The sequence below is a fragment of the Triticum aestivum genome, chromosome 7A, assembly GCF_018294505.1.
Source record: "Triticum aestivum cultivar Chinese Spring chromosome 7A, IWGSC CS RefSeq v2.1, whole genome shotgun sequence".
Classification (NCBI taxonomy): domain Eukaryota; kingdom Viridiplantae; phylum Streptophyta; class Magnoliopsida; order Poales; family Poaceae; genus Triticum; species Triticum aestivum.
In genome coordinates, this window is record NC_057812.1 from 82,136,063 (window position 1) to 82,162,624 (window position 26,562).

General features: G+C 46.4%; 2 protein-coding genes across 12 annotated transcripts; one reads left to right on the plus strand and one right to left on the minus strand.

The window, feature by feature from the left end:
• Positions 1–18,687: 18,687 nt before the first annotated feature.
• LOC123151188 (rRNA N6-adenosine-methyltransferase METTL5) lies at positions 18,688–22,861 on the minus strand. 9 transcript variants are annotated; one of them, XR_006475538.1, is made up of 10 exons: positions 22,724–22,861; positions 22,568–22,624; positions 22,030–22,127; positions 21,151–21,220; positions 20,228–20,276; positions 19,707–19,795; positions 19,557–19,618; positions 19,320–19,379; positions 19,169–19,232; positions 18,688–19,100 (listed from the first exon to the last, which is right to left on the minus strand). XR_006475538.1 is itself a non-coding variant. In XM_044570932.1 (10 exons), exons 1-10 carry the CDS (start codon positions 22,781–22,783, stop codon positions 19,006–19,008), a joined length of 690 nt encoding a protein of 229 aa, XP_044426867.1. In that variant the 5' UTR covers positions 22,784–22,861; the 3' UTR covers positions 18,688–19,005. The 9 variants fall into 9 exon arrangements, 7 of the variants coding, with proteins under 7 accessions (XP_044426867.1, XP_044426871.1, XP_044426869.1 ...); XR_006475537.1 differs by having other exon boundaries at positions 19,495–19,618; XM_044570932.1 differs by having other exon boundaries at positions 19,571–19,618.
• A 118-nt stretch (positions 22,862–22,979) lies between these two features.
• LOC123150861 (transcription factor MYB27) lies at positions 22,980–26,555 on the plus strand. 3 transcript variants are annotated; one of them, XM_044570678.1, is made up of 4 exons: positions 22,980–23,203; positions 24,343–24,469; positions 24,588–24,714; positions 25,635–26,555. In XM_044570678.1, exons 1-4 carry the CDS (start codon positions 23,038–23,040, stop codon positions 26,367–26,369), a joined length of 1,155 nt encoding a protein of 384 aa, XP_044426613.1. In that variant the 5' UTR covers positions 22,980–23,037; the 3' UTR covers positions 26,370–26,555. The 3 variants fall into 3 exon arrangements, with proteins under 3 accessions (XP_044426613.1, XP_044426612.1, XP_044426611.1); XM_044570677.1 differs by having other exon boundaries at positions 23,069–23,203; positions 23,986–24,469; XM_044570676.1 differs by lacking the exon at positions 22,980–23,203 and having other exon boundaries at positions 23,222–24,469.
• The last annotated feature ends 7 nt before the right edge of the window (positions 26,556–26,562 follow it).

Here is a 26,562-nt window from a genome sequence, read left to right on the forward strand (position 1 = left end):
GTGAGGGCGTGAAGAGAATACGGTGGCCCTAGTGGCTTCTTGGGGAGCATCGTGCCTCCACACCGCTCCAACAGAGACGTACTTCCCCTCAAAGGGAAGGAACTTCGGTAACACATCCTTGTCTTCACCGGATCCACTCTTGGTTATCTCTTACCTTTACTTGTGCAAGCTCTTTAGTGTTACTTCTCTTGCTTGCTTGGTTGCTTGTTGGTATTGCATCATATAGGTTGCTCACCTAGTTGCACATCTAGACAACCTACTTTGATGCAAAGTTTAATTTGATAAAGAAAAGTTAATAATTGGTAGTTGCCTATTCACCCCCCCTCTAGTCAACCATATCGATCCTTTCAATTGGTATCAGACCCTCGTCTCTTTATTAAGGACTTTACCGTCCAAAGAGTATGGTTGATACTGTAGACGGTGTGGAGGAACACTCCGGTGTGAATCCGATCTCGTCTACGGGCGATGGGGGAACCTCGGTCTCTCGTGAGGAGTTCAATGTGGCCTTGGAGACATTGAAAACCTCCATGACGACCGAAGTTGAAAGCATGTTTACTAAATTTCTTGAGGGGCTTAAACTATCCACCGCACCGTTGAAAGTGGGTGACCCCGCCAACAAGGTGACGGATGCTATCCACGACAAGGGGGAAGCTAGTAGTGAAAAGGCTCCTTCTTCTAGTGGTAAGAATGACACCGACATCTTTGCCCATGTGGAACCACCACTTGTTTATGGTGGACCGGTTCCTTCCACTCATTTGAATCATGCCGGTCCTCCCCCTAAGATTGTGAAAAATGAGGATTTTGATTCTTGGGTTTACCGCTTTAAACGTCATTTAAATCATGTGAACACTAACCTTTGGAGAATCATTGAAGAAGGTTTATATCCACATGATCCAAGCAACTTCACTCCTCGAGAAGCCGCGGACAATCAATTCAATGAGAATGCTCTCTTCATCATTCAAGATGCAATTCCACCCGAAGACCTACCTCATCTTCGTCCCTTCGCCTTGGCCAAAGATGCATGGCATTGTGTTATCTCTCTCTACCGGGGAAGCGCAGGCATTCAACGCTCCAACTATGAAGTGGTGCAAGATGAGGCCGATGAGTTTGCTATGAAGGAAGATGAAGAACCTCGTGAGCTTTATCGGAGAGTAACCAAACTCCCGGTCTCACTACGAGATCACGGGAGCAAGGACACGGATGACAATTGGATCAAGCGCAAATTCCTCAAGGCAATGATGCCCTACCACAAGGCCATGTCCTCCGTCATTCGTCAAAGACCGGACTTCCACACTTTGAACTCAAGCGAAGTGTTGGATGAGTTTGTGGCCATGAACATTTTGGACAAGACCGCCGACAATGCGGTGCTCCGTTCTCAATGGGCAAAGAAGCCTAACCTTGCATTGAAGGCCAAGCTCATCGTTGAAGAAGAAGAAGAGGAAGAAGAGGAGAGCAACCCCGAAGATACGAAGTATGCATATCATGAACACATGGCACTTGCTTCAAGGCAATTTTGGAGCAAGAAAAACTCGAGGCCAAACTTTAGCAAAAACAACTCGAGTGGCACGAGGGGCAAGCAACATGTAAGGACTTGCTACAATTGTGGCAACGTGAGTCATTTTGTTGCGGAATGCCCGTATGAGAAGAGGGAAGACAATGGTGGCAAGCTCATCCGAAAGGACAAGGCCAAGTCGTTCCCCAACAAGAACAACTTCACCAAGAAGACTCCTCCCAAGGCATTGGTGGTACAAGAAGAGTACAATGAGGATGATGACAATGATGAAGATGATGAGTTGGTTGCCATGGCCTCCGTTGCCATTGCGACGACTTCACGGGTGTCTCTCTTCGACTCACCCAATGAGAGCATCACCGCCAAGTGCCTCATGGCTAAAGCCACCAACAAGGTAACCCCCAACATCAAAACTACCATCATTAATCATCCTTCTCCAATGGATAACATTAATGAACTTGAGGGAGCTAATGTGGAGGCTAACGAGTTTGAGGCCTTTATGGGCAAACTCAAGGGAAAATCCAAGAATCACTTTGTTGCTCTCTTGGAACAACTTGGTGAAGCCAATGACATGATCGAGGTTCACGAAGACACCATCACTAAGATGGAAGGGCATAGTCGTGACTATGCCGATGAGATTTCGGATCTTTCCAATGCTCTTGAGGAAGAGTGTGGTCTTCGTTTGGCTCTTGAGGAGTCACACAACGTTGATCATGCTAAGTTAAAGAAAGATTATGATCATGTCCTCATAGTTTCTCATGTGCTAAACTCCGAGAAGGCTGAACTTGAGGTTGATCTTGCTAGACTCAAATAGGAGTTTGATCTACTTGACAAGGATCACAAGGTCTTGAAGGGTGCTCATGCTAGCCTCAAAGAGTCTCATGATCAACTTCAAGTAAAGCTAACCAAGGAAAAAGCCACTTTCCCTCGTATGATGTTAATTGATAATGCAAATGCTACTAACCCGTGTTGTGAGCATGTGCATCTCATTGAGGAGAACGCTAAGCTAAAGGGGCAACTTGAGAGAGGTCTTGCGACTTGCATACAAGGCAAGAAGAACCTCAACGATCTCTTGATCAACCAAAAGGGAGTTGTGGCCAAGGAAGGGGTTGGGTACGTGCCCGACTCCAAGAACAAGAAGAAGAATGACAAGACCAAACGACCTCCTCCTCTCATGCAAACCTTTGTGAAGGAGGGAGAGAGTGCCTCCGAGGAGAAGAAGAAGAACAATGTCAAGAAGGGCAATGTCACCCCTCCCAACAAAGCCGGCGATTTTAATCCTTCTTATGTGTTATGTCGTGCTAGTGATGGGCATGTTTATGCCAAATTTGTTGGTTCTCCTCATTAATACATTGAATGGTCTATTTGGGTTCCAAAGACCCTTGTTACTAACATCAAAGGACCCATTACAAAATGGGTACCTAAAACCAAGCATTGATCTCTTGTAGGTGTTTGCTTCCGGTGGGGGATCATGGTTGCTCGATAGTGGAGCTACAAATCACATGATCGGAAGCAAGGACTTGGTGGTGGACGTGCACAAGGTTCCATCTATGCCCACCAATGTCGAGTGGGGTGACGCCTCATCTTCTAAGGTATTGGGACTTGGCAAGGTGGTCATCTCTCATGATCTCACGATCGAGAAGGTCATGCTTGTTGAGTCCCTTGCATACAATTTACTTTCCGTTCGTCAACTTGCAATCATGGGCTTTGCCACTTTATTTGATATCGATACCGTGGCCCTCTTGTGGAGCAAGACTCTTAAAGTAGCCTTGTTGGGCATGTCGAGAACGGTCTATATGTGATTAACTTTTCGGAGCGACCCACTAAGACCGCGACATGTCTAATGGCTAAAGTTGATGTGGGATGGCTTTGGCATCACCGTTTAGCCCATGTCAATATGAGATCTATGCAAAGTCTCCTCAAGGGGGCCATGTCTGTGGACTAACGAATGTTAGTTTTGCTAAAGATCGTGCTTGCAGTGCCTGTATCGAAGGAAAGCTACATGAGAAGGCTCACCCTCCCACGACTATCATTTATTCGAAGAGGCCTTTGGATCTCCTTCACATGGATCTCTTTGGGCCTCCATACTTCGATAGTCTTGGAGGTAGGAAGTATTGCTTGGTGATTGTGGATGACTACTCAAGGTACACGTGGGTGTATTTCTTCAAGAGGAAGAGCGAGACCCAACAAACCGTCATTGACTTTGCAAAAGAAGCACAACGTCAACACAATGCAAAGATCTTGACAATAAGAAGTGACAACGGCACCAAGTTCAAGAACTACACCTTGGATGAGTTTCTTAGTGATGAGGGAATCAAGCATCAATATTCCGCACCCTACACCCCTCAACAAAACGGTGTTGCGGAGAGGAAGAACCGGATGTTGATGGATGCGGCAAGGACCATGATGGCGGAGTTAAAGTCTCCGTACAACTTTTGGGCCGAAGCCATCAACACCGCGTGTCATGCATCCAATCGGCTCTACCTCCGCAAGGGCTTGAACAAGACTCCATATGAGATACTCACCGTAACAAGCCCAACCTCAAGTACTTCCGGGTATTTGGGTGTAAGTGTTTCATTCTCAAGAAAGGTGTTCGGTTGTCTAAATTTGAGGCTAGAGCTTATGAGGGCATATTTGTTGGCTATGCTACAAACTCTCATGCTTACCGTGTCCTCAATAAGTCCATGGGACTTATTGAGGAGACGTGTAACGTGGAGTTTGATGAGAATAACGGATCCCAAGTGGAGCAAAGTGGCACTTGTGATGTAGGTGATGAAATTCCTCCCCAAGCCATAAGAAGAATGGGTGTTGGCTTTATCCTACCCATTGAGGAACCCCTTGTGGCCGAAGGAGAAGGACAAATCTCCACTCAAGTGGAGCCATCACCAACCCAAGGCCCACACGCTTCCGAAGAACAACATGAAGGCCCTCATCCTCAAGAACATGACCAAGGGCAAGATCACGCTCAAGACGGTGTTGACACATCAAGTGATGCCCAAGGTCAAGTTCTCTCCTCCGAGCAAGTTCAAGAACAAGAACAAGCCCAAGACGACGCTCAAGATGATCAAGCGACCACTCCTCGTCTCACCCCCGAGGAGGAATTAGAGCGCCGTGCCGCCAAGGTTGCTTCCAAGCTCTCCACCAAGGATCATCTCATGACGAATATGCTTGGAAGCTTAAGAAAGGGGGTAAGCACTCGTAGACAATTAGCAAATTATTGTGAGCATCACACGTTTGTTCTCTTGTGTGGAACCCCACAAGGTCTATGAAGCGCTAGAGGATCCGGATTGGCTCAATGCCATGCATGAAGAACTCAACAACTTCGAGCGCAACAAAGTGTGGAGATTGGTGCCAAGACTGACCGGCAATCACAATGTCATAGGAACCAAGTGGATATTTAAGAACAAGCAAGATGCCCATGGGATTATGATTCGCAACAAGGCTCGTTTGGTAGCACAAGGCTACTCCCAAGTCGAGGGTATCAACCACGGTGAAACCTTTGCTCCCCTTGCTCGTCTTGAATCCATTCGCATGTTGATTGCATATGCTTCTCATCATAACTTTAAGTTACAACAAATGGATGTGAAGAGTGCTTTTTTTAATGGTCCTATTAATGAGTTGGTTTACATCAAGCAACCCCCCCGAGTTCGAGGATCCCTACTTTCCCGATCATGTGTATCAACTCGATAAGGCACTCTATGGCCTTAAACAAGCCCCACGTGCGTGGCATGGCCACCTTAACGAGTTGTTACAAGACCGTGGTTTTGAAGTTGGGCTAATCGACCCCACTCTTTTTACTAAGAAGGTCAAAGGGGAGTTGTTTGTGTGCCAACTATACGTTGATGATATTATCTTTGGTTCTCCTAACAAAGCTTTCAATGAGGAATTTGCCGCTCTCATGACCTCAAATTTCGAGATGTCCTCCATGGGAGAGTTGAAGTTCTTTCTAGGGTTTGAAGTCAAGCAAAGAAGAGAAGGAACCTTCATCAATCAATCCAAATACACTCAAGACATGCTCAAGAGATTCAAGATAAGTGATGTCAAGCCGGCTTCCACTCCAATGCCCACCAAGTGCCAACTTGACTTAGATCCCAATGGTAAAGTGGTGGATCAAAAGGTATATCGTTTCATGATTTGATCCTTACTTTACCTTTGTGCATCTAGACTGGACATCATGTTGAGTGTGGGAATTTGTGCACGGTTTCAAGCCGCACCTAAGGAAAGTCATGGCGGTCAAACGAATCTTTCGATATTTGGCTCATACCCCAAACTTTGGCTTATGGTACCCAAGAGGATCAAACTTCAAGCTTGTAGGGTACTCGGATTCCAATTGGGCGGGAGACAAAGTGGATAGGAAGTCCACTTCCGGAGGGTGCCAATTCCTTGGCTGCTCTTTGGTAAGTTGGTCTTCCAAAAAGCAAAGTTGTGTGTCTCTCTCGTCCACTGAGGCGGAGTATGTTGCCGCCGGTAGTTGTTGTGCGCAACTCCTATGGATGAGGCAAACTTTAAAGGATTATGGTGTCACTTGTGACAAAGTGCCTCTTCGGTGTGACAATGAAAGTGCCATCAAGATCTCTCTCAACCCGGTGCAACACTTCAAGACGAAGCATATTGAGATCCGGTATCACTTCATCCGGGATCACATTAGGCGAGGGGAGATCGAGCTCAACTATGTCAACACTCATGACAACCTTGCATATATTTTCATGAAGCCCTTGGATGAAGCAAGATTTCGCGAGTTAAGGCATGAGCTAAATATCATTGATTCGAGCAATGTGGCTTGAACCCTTGCACACCCCACCACGCTCAATTTGCTGTCTAGTTTAGGTGTAGGTATGGACATAGGGGGAGTGTTGTTCTCTCAATGAACTCTCCCTCCCCCCATTATGCATAAATTGATCAAGTCTTTCACTTTAGCCATTGTTGATGGTACTTGTGTTTCGAAGACGAGTTTTGGTCATGGGCCCAAGGTTAAAATCTTCGCGGCGCCATACCTCTTGACTCAAACATAGGTGGCCTCGGCCACCGCCCTCTTTTGAAGAGGTGTGTCTTGGTCGTTTGCTGGTGTGCTCTCTTTTCTTGCCGTTCTTGTCTTTCCTTCGAGCAAAAGCCATGTTGTTTGGTTGCCGCAGCGTGCTGGGCGGTACTACCGCTGGTGGTGCGCGGTACTACCGCTTATAAGCGGTACTACCGCCCCCAGCACGGTACTACCGCTGAGGGATGGGACCAGGGGGTTATATCGGGGCAGGGGGAGGTTTCTTCTCCCCCATACCCATTCGCTTCGCCCCCTCTTTCCTCTTCCTCTCTCCAGCCTCAACTCGCCGCGGGAGGGCTCCGGCGGATCTCCGTCTCCGGGGCGTCCCTCTCCATTTCCTTTGGTGGAGTCGATCCCCACCCCGTTCTCTTGCCATGGATGCCGGTATTGCCCCTGTTCCTTGTCTCCTTTTGTCTCTTTTTCAGATCTTGTTTCTTAGGGGCAATGGTGGTAGCATCTCTAGATTTTTGGCTAAATCTAGGCTTGAGTTGGTTGGAGAAGGCAACTAGACTATCTCGATTAGAGTTTGGTAGGAATATTTTTGAATTTGGCAGGCCGGTAGTGCCGGATCTGACCACGGTAGTAGGAAACCGCTGTTTCTCCGCCTCGTGCTATAGGAAACTGTTGTTTCTCCGCCTCGAGCAGTACTATCGCTCTCGTTGGAGCGGTACTACCGCTTGACCTCGAGCGGTACTACCGCTCTCTTTGGGGCGGTACTACCGCTTGGGCGGTACTACCGCGGGCGTCACGGTACTATCGCTGCATGCCAAATTCCATTATATTCCTGCCTTACCTTGACTTTTGTTGTGTTTGTTGGCTTATGCTCGTTCTTTCTGGTTGTTTTGCGTGTTCTTGTGTTTGGCTCCAGGTGATGATCATTCTGAGCATCAAGCTGGCGCGCTACATCAAAATGCTACCGCACCTCTGAGCCAGCCGGTGGTTCCTCGAGCACCCAACCGCCTCCAGCAAGTGCATCCGCAAGTGTTCCTCCACCTCCTCAGCACACGAAGAGATCCGCCAACAAGCCAAAGGGGAAGGCTGTGACTGAGATGACCAACAAGGAGTTTTGGGAAAAGCGTCGTCGCAATCCCTATGAGGTGGACCAAGAACCCACTTTGGTCAATCGCCCGTTCTGGAACCGATTTCAGTTTGCCATCTATTTTGATGTGATCAAGGCCAAGAAGAATCTCTTTGTTGATGTCCGCTCCATTGACACTGATGCTATGGAGAAGGACCCGGAGTACTTCGGCGAAGCCCTTCAGATGTGCACTCAGCTGAACATTCTCAGGATCATGCAATTCAACAAGGATTTTGATGCAGATTTGGTGGCTCAATTCTTTCCCACCATTCATCTTGGGACAGATGCCAACAGAACTCTGACATGGATGACCAATGGCAAGCTGCTTTCTGTCAAGTGGAAGGCTTTCATGGAGTTACTTGATATGGTGGATCATGGGCTTGAGACTCCAGTCGGTTTCCGCCCTCACCGCAATGAGACGTCCACCCACAAGCAAGCCCTTTGGCCCTACTGCACTATGAAAGTTCATCCAGTGACTAAGAAGAAGACCTATGAGCTGTCTCCGTATCTGGACATTCTTCATCGCATCTTCCGTGAGACTCTATTTCCTCGCATCGGGAATCTGGATATGGTCCACTCTTATCTCGTGGACATGCTTCTGTTCTGTCAGCATGAGAAGGACGCAAACACTAAGAGAGCCTGGATATTTCTCATGTCATGTGGTCTGAACTTCTATCTGCCGTGTCTGAGCGCAAGTGCCCGATATATGGTCCATTCATCATGAGGCTCATTGAGAGGGCCTGGGCACAGACCTATCCCAAAGTGTTGCTAGAGACTGGAGACTTGGTTTCTCATGAGATCAAGCGTCTGAGGAAGAAGGACAATTGGGTCACCCCAGCGCCTCAAACAGGGGGTCTGTCTGCTGCTGCTGCTGCTGCCATGGAGACCGAGGGTGGGGCAGCCACTGATGATCACGAGGAGGATATTGGACCTCTAGTGTTGAACCCTCGTGGGCAAAGAAGCTTAAAAACAAGTTGAAGAAGCTTTTCTGCATGGAGTCTCATGGTCAGTACATGACTCATGTGGCGGAGAAGCATGCCAGGATGGGCCACAAGGAGCTCATGCGTCAGTTGGGAGCGACAGTTGCAAGTGGATCTGAGGGTCAGATCACAGAAGAGGAGGAGTGGATTCATCAGCACTGCCCTTGGACTGACTCCGACACCGAGAAGTTTTCGACCAACGACGGAGATGCAGACGATCACGCTGAGATATGATGATTCGATATCTTCAGTTTGCCACCACCTGGAGTCATAGCGTCGCTCTTTTCCCTTTTTGGTGTCTCGCTGCCAAAGGGGGAGAGAGTGTAGGGATTTGTGTTCGTGCTTTGAGTTTGTCGTCTTGTGTTTTCGTGTGTGTTCTCTAGGTGTCTTTGTTTGGTTTGGTTTGGTGCTCGTGAGACCTAAGTTCTAGACATATGGTGTGAGACATATGCTCCCTATCGCTACCTTACTACTTATGTCTATTCAGTACTGTAGTTTATTATGAGTTGCATGCTTGTCATGTTTTATACTCTTCTCTCATATATCTTGTGCTTAGAATTGTGCTTAGAATTGTTGGACTATAAAATATAGGGGGAGTGTTGATCCGGATGTGTGTGTCTTGCTTTCCGTATGCTCCTCTTACTAGGTGCACACATTCTGGGGGAGCCCGTCTATATTTTGTAGTTCTTAGTTTTCTTTCATTTATTTCTTTTTCTTGCGCAAATCCCTAGTTGTCATCAATCCACCAAAAAGGGGGAGATTGTTACGGCATATCTCTCTCAAGGTAGTTTTGGTGATTGATGACAACATGTTTGCGGTCTAATCATGTGCTTTGAATAGTTCACAGATTCATCCCTGGCACGAGACGTTTTCTTCCCTTCGGAGTGTCCTTCAAGACGGTGTAGCTCTTTCGTTTCTCTCGGTGGACTAGTTGCGTAGAGGGCACCGTACTATCAAGAGGGGGTCCGCTGGGGTATTGCATGGGTGGAATCATCACGTACACATTAGCTTCTCACCCTCAGAGCTTTTCCATTCCATTGAAGAGATCTCTCTGCTTTTCTTTGTCCTATCTGGGTCCCAGCGGTAGTACCGCGCGACCCAGCCGTAGTACCGCTGAGGAGCCACAAGCGGCAGTACCGCTCCACAGCGGTAGTACCGCCCGTGACTCCACAGCAGTAGTACCGCTGGGGTGCCTGGCACCACCGCCTCGTCCTCAGCCTCTTTGGAGAGATTATCTCTCTCTCTCTTCAGTGTCCCAGTGGTAGTACCGCATTACCAGCGGTAGTACGACCGAAGGGTCACAAGCGGCAGTACCGCTCCACTGCGGTAGTACCGCCCGTGACCCTGCTGCCGTAGTACCGCTGGGCTGTCTGGCTCCTACCGCCTCGACTCGAGGGGTCTTTTTCTCGTGTCGGGTTTTGCGGCACTAGTTGCGGTTGTAGAGGCGGTAGTACCGTTTCAGGAGCGGTAGTACCGTCCCTATCACCGCGGTAGTACCGCGTTGGGTCCTTTTCCCTACTAGTCTCCTCTGCGCGGCAGTGCCGCTGGCTGGTGTGGCAGTACCGTTGACCTAGCGGTAGTACCGCCCTGTGCGGGGCTGGTTGGTGAGGGGCAACGGTTGGGTTGTTGCCCCCACTATAAAAGGGGGTCCCCTTCTTCCCTTTGACCTACCTCTTCCTCCCCCAAGCTCCATTTATTGCTCAAGCTCCATTAAATGCTCCAAGCTCCATTTTCGCCCGATCTATCTCTCTAGCCAATCAAACTCGTTGATTTGCTCGGGAGTGGTTGAGAAGGCCCCGATCTACACTTCCACGAAGGGATTTTTGATTCCCCCACTCATCCCTAGCGGATCTTGTTATTCTTGGGTGTTTGAGCACCCTAGACGGTTGAGGTCACCACGGAGCCATAATCCATTGTGGTGAAGCTTCATGGTTTTGTTGGAAGCCTCCGATTAAGTTGTGGAGATTGCCCCAACCTTGTTTGTAAAGGTTCGGTCGCCGCCTTCAAGGGCACCAATAGTGGAATCACGGCATCTCGCATTGTGTGAGGGCGTGAGGAGAATACGGTGGCCCTAGTGGCTTCTTGGAGAGCATCGTGCCTCCACACCGCTCCAACGGAGACGTACTTCCCCTCAAAGGGAAGGAACTTCGGTAACACATCCTCGTCTTCACCGGATCCACTCTTGGTTATCTCTTACCTTTACTTGTGCAAGCTCTTTAGTGTTACTTCTCTTGCTTGCTTGGTTGCTTGTTGGTATTGCATCATATAGGTTGCTCACCTAGTTGCACATCTAGACAACCTACTTTGATGCAAAGTTTAATTTGATAAAGAAAAGTTAATAATTGGTAGTTGCCTATTCACCCCCCCCTAGTCAACCATATCGATCCTTTCAACAGTTATGAACATATTTCTTTAAGACTCCCATGAACCTCTCAAAGGGGAACATATTGTGTAGAAATACAGGACCCAAAATGTTAATCTCTTCGCATAGGTGAACTAGGACGTGCGTCATAATGTTGAAGAAGGATGGTGGGAACACCAACTCGAAACTGACAAGACATTGCACCAAATCATTCTCTAACTTTGGTATGATTTCTGAATCGATTACCTTCTGAGAGATTGCATTGAGGAATGCACATAGCTTCACAACGGCTAATCGAACATTTTCCGGTAGAAGCCCCCTCAATGCAACCGGAAGCAGTTGCGTCATAATCACGTGGCAGTCATGAGACTTTAGGTTCTGAAACTTTTTCTCTGCCATATTTATTATTCCCTTTATATTCGACGAGAAGCCAAACGGTACCTTAATACTGAGCATGCATTCAAAGAAGATTTCCTTCTCTTCTTTGGTAAGAGCGTAGCTTGCATGACCCTGATGTATGCTGTCTTTTCCGTGCATACGTTGCTGGTCCTCCCGTGCCTCAGGTGTATCTTTTGTCTTCCCGTACACGCCCAAGAAGCCAAGCAGGGTCACACAAAGATTCTTCGTCATGTGCATCACGTCGATTGCGGAGCGGACCTCTAGGTCTTTCCAATAGGGCAGGTCCCAAAATATAGATTTCTTCTTCCACACTAGTAGAGGCGCACGTGCAACGCACGTTAATATTTACATAATATATTAATTACACGTGGATATTAGGAATGCAATTATTCGTGTGTTAATCATGTGATTGGTGCAATATTTGGTATGATATTAATTGCACGTTAAACACGTTTAACGCTCACCATTGGAGCAGTCTAGGTCGTTGGATTGACTTAGTTCGATGGCCGAGATCAGTTGGATCCGCCCCTTTGGGTCTTTTTATATTGGTATAGATGGGTGCGCGTCCGTCAGCGTCATTCGAAACAGGTTGTCCATCAGGACCCTTTCCAAAGACCACCTTCAAAACCATATCATGTACATCAGCACCAGTACGGTGGTGAGGCTTCGTCCGGTGATCCGCCTCACCTTTGAAATGCTTGCATTTATTTCTTACGGGATGCCTGCTCGGAAGAAATCGATGATGTCCCAGGTACACATTCTTCTTACAATTAGCCAAATATATACTGTCGGTATCGTCCAAATAGTGCGTGCATGCGCGGTATCCCTTGTTTGTCTGTCCTGAAAGATTATTGAGAGCAGGCCAATCATTGATGGTCACGAACAACAACGCCTTTTTAGGTCAAATTCTTCCCCCATGTGCTCATCCCACGCACGTACACTTGTTCCATTCCACAGTTGTAAGAGTTTTTCAACTAATGGCCTTAGGTACACATCAATGTCGTTGCCGGGTTGCTTAGGGCCTTGGATGAGCACTAGCATCATAATGAACTTCCGCTTCATGCACAACCAAGGAGGAAGGTTATACAAACATAGAGTCACAGGCCAGGTGCTATGGTTGCTGCTCTGCTCCCCAAAAGGATTAATGTCATCTGCGCTTAGACCAAACCATACGTTCCTTGCGTCATCTGTAAACTCCTTCCCGTACTTTCTTTCGATTTTTCTCCACTGCGACCCGTCAGCGGGTACTCTCAACTTTCTGTCTTTCTTACGGTCTTCTCTGTGCCATCGCATCGCCTTGGCATGCTCTTTGTTTTGGAACAAACGTTTCAACAGTGGTATTATAGGAGCATACCACATCACCTTGGCAGGAATCTTCTTCCTGGGACGCTCGCCCTCGACATCACCAGGGTCATCGCGGCTGATCTTATAGCGCAATGCACTGCATACCGGGCAAGCGTTCAAATCCTCGTACTCACCGCGGTAGAGGATGCAATCATTAGGGCATGCATGTGTCTTCTGCACCTCTAACCCTAGAGGGCAGACAACCTTCTTTGCTTCATACGTACTCTCGGGCAATTTGTTGTCCTTTGGAAGCATATTCTTTATCATTACCAGCAACTTTCCAAATCCCTTGTCAGATACACCATTCTTTGTCTTCCATTGCAGTAATTTCAGTGTGGTGCTCAGCTTTTTCTTGTCACCTACGCAATTCAGGTACAACAATTTTTTGTGATCCTCTAACATGCACTGCAACTTCTTCTTCTCCAAATCACTTGCGCAGTTTCTCTTTGCATCGGCAATGGCCCGACCTAGATCATCAACGGGCTCATCCGATGCCTCTTCTTCAGCTTCTTCCCGCATTGTCGGCTCAGCTTCTTCCTACATTACCGGCTCAACTTCTTCCCTCATTGTTGTATCATCGTATTCAGGGAACCCATGGCCAGGAGCTGTCGTCGTCCTCTTCTTCTTCATTGTCTTTCATCATAACCCCTCTTTCTCCGTGCTTGGTCCAAACATTATAGTGGGGCATGAAACCGAACTCAAATAGGTGGACGTGAATGGTTCTTGACGTAGAGTAATTGTGACCATTCTTACAGTCAGCACATGGACAAGGCATAAAACCATCCGCCCGCTTGTTTGCCGCAGCCGCAAGTAGAAAAGTATGCACGCCATTAATGAACTCGGGAGAGCGTTGGTCATCGTACATCCATTGCCGGCTCATCTTCAATACACAGCACCGAAAACACCAAATTAATACAATACATAAAGTTCATACAACACTTAAATGCAACAAACAAATAACTCTCTAGCTAAAGAATTTAAATGCAACAACAAATGCGATCAAGATCGCAACTAAGGTAACAATTGATCTAACAGCATAATGATACCAAGCCTCACTATGAATGGCATATTTTCTGATCTTTCTAATCTTCAAGCGCATTTTCTCCATCTTAATCTTGTGATCATCAACGACATCGGCAACATGCAACTCCAATTCCATCTTCTCCCCCTCAATTCTTTTCAATTTTTCTTTCAAATCCTCATTTTCTCTTTCAACTAAATTTAACCTCTTGACAATAGGGTCGGTTGGAATTTCTGGTTCAACTACCTCCTACATACAAATATCTATGTCAGCTTGATGGGCATAATTTGTCATAAACACAAAATGCAACAAATAGTTTTAAAAGAGAATATACCACATCCGAATCATAACAAGGACAAGGGCCGACGGGGACGGATATCAAAACCATGGCACTATGTATAACAAACAACGTACGGGTAAGATAATTATACGAGTAACTATATATCTAAATCACACAAACATCAATTTTTTATATAAAATTTCATCAACAAGAGGCTCACCACAAGGTGGTGCCGGCGACGGGACGGTGCGGGCGATCGACGATGGTTACGACGGAGATTTAGAAGGCACTAAGTAAACCACACCTACATATGCAAACTAAGTGTTATTTTGACCTCATTTTGCATATAAATCAAATACTACCACATATAATTCCTTCCAAATTACTAAAACCCACAATTAATCACTATATAAACCAATGCAAGAGCTAATCTAGCAATGAGAGATGAAAGGACAAAGTTGCTAACCTTTGTGATCATTTGAATGGATGGGGGCCTGCAAATCTTGACAAATTTGGGGCAAATTTTATGATGAACTCGAGAGGAAGAAGGGAAGAACAGAGAAGAGGGAGAGGGGAAAGGGGGAAGAACAGAGTGCTGGTGGCACGAACCGGTACTAAAGGTGCTGGAGGGGCCCCACTCTGACAACATCCTGCCACCACTCTCATTAGTACCGGTTCGTGGCATGAACTGGTGCTAAAGGTTTGCCACGAACCGATACTAAAGATCTCCTCCCGCCTAGCCGTTGGAACCGGCACTAATGGACACATTAGTCCCGGTTTTGTTACAAACCGGGACTAATGTGTCTCACATTTGACCATTTTTCTACTAGTGATAGTTGGTCAAACCGGAAAGGGTTTGACTTAGGACAGATAAAATGAGCTTTGTAAATTCATCTGTGGGTATAATTACAAAAAAATAATGCCCTAATTATATATCAAAGGCATAATGCGTAGTCTTACTTAGATTAATAAAGCTAAACCGCCAGATACAAAGTGTTGAAAATCAGCTTACATGCAAGATACAGAGTGTTGAAAATCAGCTTACATGCAAAAGCACACATAGAAACAGAAGAAAGCAATTTGCCAAAATTCGTTTTCGGAGGAGTTCATGGCTTCTTCAACTCTCGGGAGGCTAAGTGTTGATGCCAAGCAATCAGGCTCAGCCTTCAAAGAATAGCTTTGCCCTCTCGTCCTGGATCAAAGAGTGCCACACCTTCGATAAGCAGAGCAGCTCACTCGAGAGAACAAATGAGCCTTGGCGAGTAGAGAGGGCAACGGGCACAACCACCTCACCACAAGAAGCTACCAACAGACAACCACAACAAAACACAACCTGCAGGGCCAGATCACCAAAGAAGTCGCATTGGGCAACAACGCCACCCAACAGACCCAGAACTTGTATAAACCCGTGCTCACCCCACCACCAACATGTCGTTGTGCCTAGAGAGGGGGGCTTAGGGCATCTACAGTCGGGCGTCCCAAATCCATTTCAAACACTCGGACAAACAGCCTGATCACAAAAATCGATCCAGAAAGACTTCTCAAAAGGGCCTCAAACGTAAAGGTGGACCGGCACCCCTCATATCTAGCCCAAACCTAGGGCGAATATGAGGACATCATGGGGCGTCCACCACGTCGGACTGAGGATGAGGTCCCACACAAAATCGTTCGGAAACCTGGCGGTCCGACGAACATCTCCTCCGATGGGGGGTGTGAACGCCGCGTGGCATCGTTCCGGCTCGCCGCACGAGGCCAAATCCGGCTCTTTAAACCGGTCAGCATTCTCTAACCCTAGCCACACCCACCTCCTCCCTCTCCGCGCCGCCAGCCCGAACCCATCCACCACATCTCTCTAGCTCCGCCGCTCTTCCCAACTCCGGCATGCTCTTGTCCGGTTTCATGCGTTGGCGGCGGGAGGGAGGAAGAGAGTAGGAGAAAAGAGCAGGAATTAAGTAGAGAGCGGCGGGATGGAGGAAGGTATGTAGTGGGGATTTTGCCGCGGAAATAGTGTCGGTAGCTACAAAAGGGCAGGCTTCACCTGCCTTTTCAGTGCGCCATGAGTGTAAGAGTCCAATGTGTCTCGTGTCCGGACTCCCGCAAAGCCTCCACACGTTTGATTCTAGTTTATGAGAAAAGATTGGTCCGAACCGGACCGCTCCACAGACCGATACAGGGGCGCGTCGAATGACTTCCAGGTTCTCCACTGAGGCGTGCGGGCTTGCTGTGATGTCGTTGGCGAGATGCGTGGAGGCGAGAAACCAAAGTGTAGGATCCCATCTGAAATCGTCCCCCCGGTCGAGTCACCTCTAAGGTCGAGTCGAGTCGAGTCATCCTCCAGGCGCTCAACATGGTGGCCGCACCAGTGACCCATCATTCGATGGCTGCTACTGGTAGCCAGTGCTAGCTACGTATCGGGCCGGGGCAAGGCCGGCCGGCGCCACGGCGAAGCGGAGACATCAATCAATCACCACCGTCACGGCCCGGTCACGTCACGTCGCGTCACACGGGTGTACTTGTGACGTCGCGATCCCTTGCCGCATCGGCGTTGCGCACCGGCGAGAAAGCCGACTGGATGACCGAATGATTGGGCAGTAGGCACAATAATCATCAGCGGATAAACTCTGGCAACGCGGTGGGTATAAAAAGGCAGCAATGTGGCCGGCACATGCACGCGGCTCACCAGTGAGAGTGAGAAGCAAGCCGGACGTGTGTGTGTGGCGTCCCTGTGTGTGCGCTACTGTGGCGGTGGTTGCGTGCGGTACGCGAGTGCGATCCTGGCACAGCACGTAATAAAAGTTGGCACGCAGATCCGCCCTCCCACTGTGATCTGCATCCGCTTTATGTGAACCCGCCGGGCGCACGAGACAGACAGGCAGGCAGCTAGTGACCCTTCGTGAGTGGAACGTACAGTAGGTAACATCATATCGTATGTACCCACGGCCGGCGCGCATCTCATCACCTGCCTGCAGAACCGGCGATTGTAAAGTTTGTAGGTATTATATATCTGGATATTTGCTGACGGAGAGGAGACGACCGTGCGGTGACTGTGACCGTTGATACATGGTTGGAGCACTATCCGTAATAAGTGCCACGGTGTTGACTCTTAGAGCGTCTTTAGCAAACCTTTTAAAATAGAAATCTATAAAACACGGATACATGTGACGGAAAACATGTTTCAAGAGTCGATTTAAGCTACGGCCCAACAGATACGGTAACGATGAACGGTATCTTCCAGCCGCATGGTGCCGCCGGGCTTCCTCGGACGTGAGCGGCGTGCCTCGGCCTCCGGCGCTCACCCTTTGCCGCCTTAGCCGTCCGGCCTCTGGAGCAGGTTCGGATTTAGGCAGGGAAGCGAGAAAAGAAGACCGGACTTCGCCGGAGCCGCGAGAAATTCATGACTGGAGCCCTCTGGTACGGACGGCGGCGCGCATGGAAGGCGGAGAATACACACGCACACCCTACCCCTATGAGCACCTCCGAAAGACTGAGCCGGCATATCATCTTGAAATTTACGAAGTCACCGTAAGCACCTCGTCGTCGACCGGAACGTCTCCTCCCACTGAATGCGCATCGCCGGAAATCCTGGTATAAATCCAAGAATAAATGCAAGCATCTAGATTTGAACCCTGGTGGGCTGAAGATACCACAATCCCTTTAACCATCCAACCCCAGGTTGGTTCGTAAATTCTGGCCAATTTGTGGCCTGTATACTGCCCTCCAAAGTGTAGATACGTTTCCGGTGGCCTGTAAAACGTATACAGTTTCGCAAACTTTTACATGATCCTTTCTGGACAAAAAATTGGACCGAAACCGTAAACTCTCCGGAATTTTACAGGTTTAGCGTTTTTAAAGAATCTAGCGCTCTTACTATGTATCGGAGGGAGTAGTGTACTGTATATACAGGTGCTCATGCATTGTCGACTTTCCCCCGGTTCAACTTTCATCGTGCACACCTGACCTGTCTCCACCATGCCATTGGCATTGCCATGCATCAACAGGAATAGACCACAGTGTGCGTACCTGCCTCTCCATCTTCTCTCAGACTTTCCATCGTGCGTGCTCTCACGAAAAGGACTGCCCAAGGATGCCGCACCACATGATATCTTGGGATGGAAGTCCTGTGATCTCCTCTCTCTTACATGCATGCATGTGGAAAATCCGTGCCATTCTATCCATGTACTCCCTTCGTTCCTAAGTATACAAGTCTTTCTAAAGATTTTAATATGAACTAGGAGTACATACGAAGCAAAATGAATGAATATACACTCTAAACTAGGTCTATATACATCCGTATGTATAGTTCATAGTGAAATCTTTAAAAGACTTATATTTAGGAACAGAGAGAGTAGTATAGCAGTACCGGGACGTGGTCTACTGCGACCAACCATTTGTCATCACCCTCCTCCGTGCAAGTCCATGCTTTTAAAGTGCTCACTGGATGAGCAAAAAAAAATGATTTATTTTTAAAACAAGGCAAATGAATTGCCATTTTCATCAATTACGAAACTGTTTAAAACAGATTGCCGAGGTTGTAGCCAGAGCATTTTCACAAAGTCCTCTCCCCCTGGTACGAAAATTTACAAAAGACTAAAATGTTCACCAAAACAATGTGGCGCGTTCTGCCAAAAAAAACCCGAATGAGTGCACACTGTGAATTACTCGCAGCAAAAAATTCCACTTTGAAGAGAATAACTCGCTATGCTCACTGACTTAACTCTGAATTTTGTTCCAAGACGCTGTTTTCCCTGATACTAGTATAAAACAAGGAAAAAACTGAAGAAGTGCTGGTACAGAGAGAGCACCAATCCTGCCTGGCAATGTACTGGAAAGTTCTATTATTGCCCAGGGTGGGTATGGCTGCTAAACTACTGGGGTTTGCCTGCCGCTTACAAGGGGATAAAAGTGCGTAAATCGCCCATGTGTTTTCTTCTTCTAGCAAGTCCAGCCCTGTGGTGGTTCAACGAGCGTGATATCATGATCTCGTCATGTTGCCGCATCATGCTAGGCTGCTAGCTTTCCCTTTCGTCTCGAGCTTGTGGGACAAAGCGCCACAGATCGACTGCGATATCGAGCTCCTTTTGCTTGTGGAACCTGTAGGTCCGAGGTAGATCATAGCGCAGCTGTAACAAGGAGGAAAAGGAGCACGTTGCAGATATTACCACAGCACAGCAGGTGTGAAGCAAAAGACATGGTTTCGGCCCAGAATCCCGAATTCAGAATAACCTTCCCATAAAAAACAAAAAGGTATTTATCCTCGTTTTAAGCAAGACAAGAAAGGCTAGCTTATTTCTCCGTTTCAAATAACATTACCTCACACAGAACTTCAGCACTGATTGCGTTGCAATTTCGCAGGGCTGCCTTCTTGATGTACTAAAAGATCAAAAGCACAAAAAGAAAATGAACACTAGATGAGCATTTCTTCCACATGAAATGTACAAAATGGAAAACGGACAAAATATCGAATATGGTTAGGTTCATCGTGTACAAAATTGAGTAATTCCTTTTGGAGCTCCAATGTTCTCTACAAAGCAGGCATTAAAGATGTACACGGCAGAACTTGCTTCTCTCGTAGAAGTCTTGTGCAGAGAATAGACAGCTTGAGATGCAACCTGTGAATAATAAACAGATATTAAAAACTTACTGCAAAACTAAGAACGTCTTTCATTAACTGCTATAGTAAACTGTTGCTCTGACAACCTTCAAGCCCATAGAAAGGAATTCCATGTCAGCTCCTTTTCGCTTTGTCCCAAAGGGAGGATTCATGACAACAGTGTCGACAAGAAGCCCTGCACCATATCTCTTATAAGGAACTCAAAAGGTTATGGGCGCTTTTCATTGTTAAAAGCATCTGTATTTGTGAACCAGTGTAATTCATTTCACAAGAACCACACTTTACATGTGTTCCTTTTGCTAACATGATTATATTTCATCTACTTTCCTTGCAAAAAATCATCATCTACTTTCTTTTACCTGCGCAAGCTACACGAAATACTAATTATCCAGCCAGCTTGGAAAGCATTTTCAGCTAGGATACTGAATTGGTATCAAAATGATGTCCTAGACATTATTTACTTATGTATTGAATATACAAAAAGGGCAGTAAGAATGATGCTGAAAAGAACTTCCACAATGGTAGCAGAAAATAGTGTATGAGAACCAATAGATAACTAAAGTTTCGATGAGCCTACACAAAATATATTACCACTGAAGAAAAATACCTTTTAAATTTAAGTTCTTTATGTCACACTGAATTAAGTCGATATCCAGCTGCATAACAAAACATTTAATGAAAAGAAACATGTCATTCACATGTTAAAGTATAGTAGATCCTAGAAATAGCAAGTTACTGTGTCAATCCTCTCACATACTACTTTCAGCCCTACCTCTACCTCACCAACATGTACTTAACCATTTAAATTTGATCACTGGTACCAAAAGGGTAAAAACCATGCAAGAAGAACATCAGAGTCAACAACACCGGGGTTGTTATTGCTGACGAAAAGGCAGCGAACATAGGGATTTGACAGGATAGCTTAGCATATTCATGGAGTACTGAATTCAACATAACTTAGGTGAATGGTTTTCTGTGTTGAGGGGTGTGTTTCTGACCAGTATTGGAGTTCAGGGTTTAGAGGGGTATTGCACTTATCTCATATAGATACTACATTTAGGGTCAACTCCAGAATTACATTCTCCTTGCTAAAAAGAATCCTTCAGAACTGTATTTGGTACAAGCTAAGGCCCACAACCTTGTCCCTACGAATTTCTTAAGAAGCATATAACGTTATGCTAAAGGCAAGAGCAAATGGGGACTTAAAACAGTTTTCAGCTAACTGCACTTCCAAGTTGTCATCCTTTGATCAACTGTAGGAAGCGCTCGAGATAATAGACTAAGCAGACCCGTGGAAAATTCTGCGTGATACTCCCTCCGTCCGAAAATACTTGTCATCAAAATAGATAAAAAGAGATGTATCTAGAACTAAAATACATCTAGATACATCCCCTTTTATCCATTTTGATGACAAGTATTTCCGGACGGAGGGAGTATTTAACTAATTATAGAGGGAAAAGAGTCAATATGAAGGTTTATTTGCTTCAGATAAAAGCAATTGTTGCATTGGAAACGAAAGCAACAGCATACCTCCAGATCAGTAGCATTTTCTTGAGCAAGTTCAAGGGACTGGAGGTCAATATCAATACCAGCGACATGCCTGTCATTCCGGAATCGTATTGAACAAGATTAGGAATATCAAACAACAGAATAACCAAAAAAATCGTAAAGATGCCCAATTGGTACACAAACACGTCGGTGTATAGTTCATGACAGTAACAGACAAGCATTTAAAATATTGTGCAGCATATGAGTTCGTTACATGCCATGGGAATGATAGTGTCACATACTCATCATGTTTCGTAATGATATTTATGCAACATCATTTTGACCAGCATCTAGAAATTTCAAACAAAAAATATATGAGGTAAATTAAAGTATAATAATAATAGAAACAGTTTTATTTTCTTAGATCTTCAGTACGAGTAACTAAGTTACAGACAAGGCACCAAGGCAGGTGGATCAGTGAGCTTTTATGGTAGTTTACTGTCTACTAAGACCAAGTACTGGTAAATCAGCACATAAACATCATGAAGCAATGTAGTGCCTACTAGTTAAACTCTTGGTGTCCCCCAAAAACATGGTGTACCTTATACTGCACAATCAATGAGCAAACCATGGCACACGTAACCAGTCTTCAGTTCTCCATCCAGTTACAGTTTAAAGTAGGTGTGCAAATGATGGCGCGCGAATTATGAAAATGACAACGCTATTGTACGGTTAAGGAGCGAAATCTCTGTTGATACCAACTCTGTTGTGTGCAAATTATGGCATGGGAATTTTAAAATGACAACGCTGTTGTATGGATAAAGAGCAGAGATCTCTGCTGATACCAACTCGGAAGAAACAATTGTAAATAATAACTGAAGAAAACGATTACCAAAATACTAAGAGCTTCAACGCACTCACTCGGCATCCAGCAGAGCACTCGCGACAGCCAGGGTACCACAGCCGCACCCAAAATCAGCCACCACTTTACCAGCTATGTTATCGAAGCTGTTCTCAGCCTGACAGATTCAGCAAATCACCATGAGAAAGATAAAAGCAGAGGCACACCAGAATCACTAGAATTTTAGCATCCAAGCACGCCCAACAAGCCTACTTATTAGCTATCTGTCTGCCTCACTGTTCAGATAAAAATAGCCAGGCAAGACATTCCTAAAGGTTGAAGCACAACTTGCAAGCAGCTGAACATTCAAACATTCCCAAATTTGTACTACAGGCAGTATATACAGAGCTAAAAGAACTAAAGCGTGAGCAACAACTTGTGCAGAATCTTCTACGGCAAGCCTACTAGCCCACTGCCGGAGTAGCTTGCCGGTTTTGGGCATGGAGCCGCGGCCGCGCGCACTCGCGGCGTCCAATTGCAGACAGAATCACATCACAGCAAGTACCAGGATCGCATCCATGCATAAAGGGGCATATGAGAATCGGGGCGGGGTACTACCGTGTAGAGCATCCTCGACGCGATGTGGGGGCCCGTCGCGTACTGCTCCAGCTCCACCTGTACCCATCACCTCCGCCGGCGACGGCGGCGGCGAAGCTCAGATAAGGTCATGCTTGTTCTGGAGGCGAATCGAGCGGCGGATGCGGCGGAGGGTACCTTGGGGTCGGAGAACTGGGTCAGGCCCCCCAGGAGGCCCTCCAGCTGCTTCAGCTTCATCTCCTCCTCCCCTCGCCGTCGCCGTCGCCGTCACGGAGTTGGAGATGTGCCCTCTCTTCCTGCCGGCGAGCCAGTGGCGCCTCCGACGGCCAGAGGGCGGCCTTTTCCCTTAGGGCCGGCCGTCGCGGGCCGGACCGCAATACCAGGCCTCTATTTTGGCCCACCTGTAAGGTCCAATGCCAGCCCAAGAGCCCATCACGCCCAACCCCAAAACGAGCCCAGTACGAGAGTGGGTGGAAACTCGGTACAGGCGGATGGTCTCTCTCTCTCCTTCCTTTCCTTCTCGTGCCGTGCGGCGGCCGGTGGGCTCGAGACCGCCGTCGCCGTCGCCATCGCCATCGCCGCCGGCTGCCTCCTGCTCCGTCCGTCCCCGCCGCTGGCGAGACCAGCACTTCCCGTGGGCGGCGGTGCACGTAGCAGGTACGTACCGCCCGCTCGTCCTCCGCCCCAGTTCTCCGGCTTTGCGCTTGAGCAAGCAGCATTTTTTTTCCTTGCTAAATAAGCTAGATTTCTTCCCCTGCACAAAAGGGGTTCCATTTTGTTCCAGCGCGTCATGGTCTGAGCTCGTAGTTTCCTTCATCTTCAATCTATACCGAAGTTTAATTACAAGGCTAATTAATCTGTACCATCTCTGAAGTATCATTCAGTTATAATTGCTTGAATATACACTTTCATGCCCCGGCCAGAAACAAAGTCTTTCCATTTTCTACAACATGTGTGATTGATCGTACTACTTAGACATGAACTCTGCACTCTTGGAGAAAACTGCTTGAAAGGATCGCCGATTCAGTTCAGAATGAATTTACATCTGAATTCTGCACAAATTTTTTTTAGCCAAGTAGATGTGCTTTACTTTTACTGTACATCACAAAGGAAAACGAAAGGACTGATGGTATAGGCATATAGCATCGCATGCCATGCCATGCACTCGGATGTTAATGTCTTCTTGACTTCACCAGCATGTTGCAAAGGGTGGTGTGTGTGCCACGTTTTCTGAATAATGCGTGCTGCTTAATTAACTATAGTTTTCTTTCTCTTGCATGAAGTAATCTATTTATGAAAGTAAATGCCCCATTAACAACGCAACTTAATAAACCCATAAAACCCCCTTGGGTTGTGGCCATTAAGGGGCCATAAGGTCGGTCTTTGTCAAGATATAATGTGACACGCCATGCCAATGTCTCCTCTTCCGAGAGATGCAGGTAGACAGGAACCAGCATCCCTCCGGTCCCTCTTCCCCCCACCCCCAGCCCTAGCAGTAGCCAGCTTCTGAAACCCCTCCATGGATTTCGGTTGCTTCCAGCCCCACGCGGGGAGCTGCGATGACACGCCGCTTGATTTCCATGTGCAGCAGAGTGCCCACTATGATCTCCACTCCCTTGATCGTTCGTTCGAGCCTGTCGGCGGATCAATTGGCCCCTTTGCGGCCTTCTATCCTGACTACTACCCACAAGTTGCGACGACCAAGGCTGTCATCGGCGATGCTTCATCAATCGTTCATAGTTCTGGACCTCACCTGCCTCTGCTGACGCCAAAACTTGAGGTTTCACAACTCATAGGAGGCGGCCTTGGATCGTACAAGACCTATGAGATGAGCCGCCGGTTTTTCCCAAGAAAGAAGGCCTCCAGTAAGGCTCTCAAGAGGGCTAATGTTGTCAAGGGGCAATGGACACTGGAAGAAGACAGGTAAGAATTAGATATGTTGTTTCATGCTTCGTTCAGTATTGTCTCTGTTTGCAGCGCTGTAAGTCTGTGTTATTACTTGCTATCTGTGTTGTTAAGTTCGTTCTTGCATCTTTTACAGGAAATTGGTGAAGTTAGTGGAGCAGTTTGGACTGAGGAAATGGTCTCAGATAGCGCAAATGTTGCCTGGAAGAGTTGGAAAGCAATGCAGAGAAAGATGGCACAACCATTTGAGACCTAACATCAAGGTTTGTCTCTCCAACTTCCGTTTGAACTGAACCGAGGGGTCAAATCTATTTTGATCTCCTTTATATTCTGTAATAAATGGAATGCCTACAGTTATGTCTTTTGCTTTGACTGTGTTTAATGAAATAATAAACTAATTAAGCTCCAAAAAAACTATTTTGAACACATTTAGTGAGATTTGAATGTCGTTGGTCAGTCTGCAATACATTATGGGTGCACTAAATTTGGGGAATTATATACATGATGCCATTTTTGGTTTGCTTATATCAGATTCATGGGTGGGGATAGTATTTAGTACTAGATTTGCAATCTAATTCAGCTTAAAAAAACTAGTTTGAAACTTTGAATACATTCAGGGAGATTTGAATGTCATTGGGCCAGCCTGCCCTTTATTAAGGATGCACTAAATTTTGGGAGTAATATAAGCGATGTCTTTTTTGGTTAGCTTTTATCAGGTTGATGGGTGGGGAATGGGTATAGTACTTAGTACTAGAATGGTTCTTATCCATGATGATAGAATCTCAAACCGGCACTCAAAAACTATTTTTGTACCCTTCTAGTGAGCCAAACAGAAGAAAATTCTAACCTGACATGGCCACATGGGACAAGAAAACATAAACTGAGGGGAAATATTATTTTTGAAAAACTAGAAACAATGCATCATGGAAAATTATGTTGTTGACCAGAGCCATAGAAGTTCAAATAACCTTTGCCCCTATTAAAATTTTAAAAATTACAAAATGTTTAATGGTAAATAACAATAATGGATAAATATCATGGTGAAACCAAAAAATGGGGCATGGATGTTTCCAAATCTGAAATATTTTTGTCAAGTTCTTTTTCCTGAAATCTTCTCATATTATCTGTGTAGTATTCATGCTTGAAATAAACTTTTTGTGCGTGGATGAAACCACAAATGCAGAAAGATACTTGGAGTGAGGAGGAAGACATGGTTCTAATACAAACACACAAGGAGGTTGGCAACAAATGGGCAGAGATAGCTAAGCGCCTGCCTGGGAGAACTGAAAACTCCATAAAAAATCATTGGAATGCAACCAAGAGAAGGCAGTTTGCACGGAGGCGGACCCGCACAAGCGCCAAGAATCCCAAATCTGGGACCCTTCTGCAGAACTACATCAAAAGCCTTGGAATTGGCTCTAGCAAGGTCACTGCTGCTCCACTAGCCCCAAAAGAACGTCCACTGTCACCATCTTCACCAGCATCCCCAACACAAAATCTGGCACAGGTGAGTGACAGTTGGTCAGAATCCAACCCATCCAACATAATGGTCAGCGAAGGACTATTCAGCACAGATGACAGACAGGCTGACTCTTGTGAAGAAATTCTGGTCCCTACATGCGATGACTTTTCTATTGACATGTGTGATGGTTTATTTGACACAAAGGAGGATGAGCAATACCCGGTTTACAGCATAGATGATGATGTTGACATGGACTATATCTTCAACCATATGGACTACACTATTAAGATTGACCATGAGATAGATATGGAGATGGCATGGTGTGATGACGCACTCGCAAACATTGAATCTGGATCATCGCCATTGGTGACAGTGGCAGGTCCAGCAGAAATCAAGACTGTCCAGGTGAAGGAGGAGATGAATCTAGTTGAGCTGGTCACACGTACAGAGACTTGACATTATTATATATGCATGCTATTTATAGGTAATATGACGACCTTTTGGATGTTACTATGGGACCTGCTATTTATAGATAATATGACGACCTTCTGGTTGTTTCCGTAGATTATATGACGACCTTCTGGATGTTTCCATAGATTATATGACGACCTTCAAATGTATTATGGAACCATATTGACATGATAAAAAT

Coding starts and splice junctions, on each gene's coding strand:
- LOC123151188 (XM_044570932.1), bottom strand. CDS start 22,783: ATGAAGCTGAAGCAGCTGGAGGGCCTCCTGGGGGGCCTGACCCAGTTC. Junction 21,221..22,029: donor AGTGCTCTGCTGGATGCCGA/GTGAGTGCGTTG, acceptor CCGGAATGACAG/GCATGTCGCTGGTATTGATA. Junction 19,380..19,570: donor ACAAGACTTCTACGAGAGAA/GCAAGTTCTGCC, acceptor TTGATCTTTTAG/TACATCAAGAAGGCAGCCCT.
- LOC123150861 (XM_044570677.1), top strand. CDS start 24,066: ATGGATTTCGGTTGCTTCCAGCCCCACGCGGGGAGCTGCGATGACACG. Junction 24,470..24,587: donor TGGACACTGGAAGAAGACAG/GTAAGAATTAGA, acceptor CATCTTTTACAG/GAAATTGGTGAAGTTAGTGG. Junction 24,715..25,634: donor ATTTGAGACCTAACATCAAG/GTTTGTCTCTCC, acceptor CCACAAATGCAG/AAAGATACTTGGAGTGAGGA.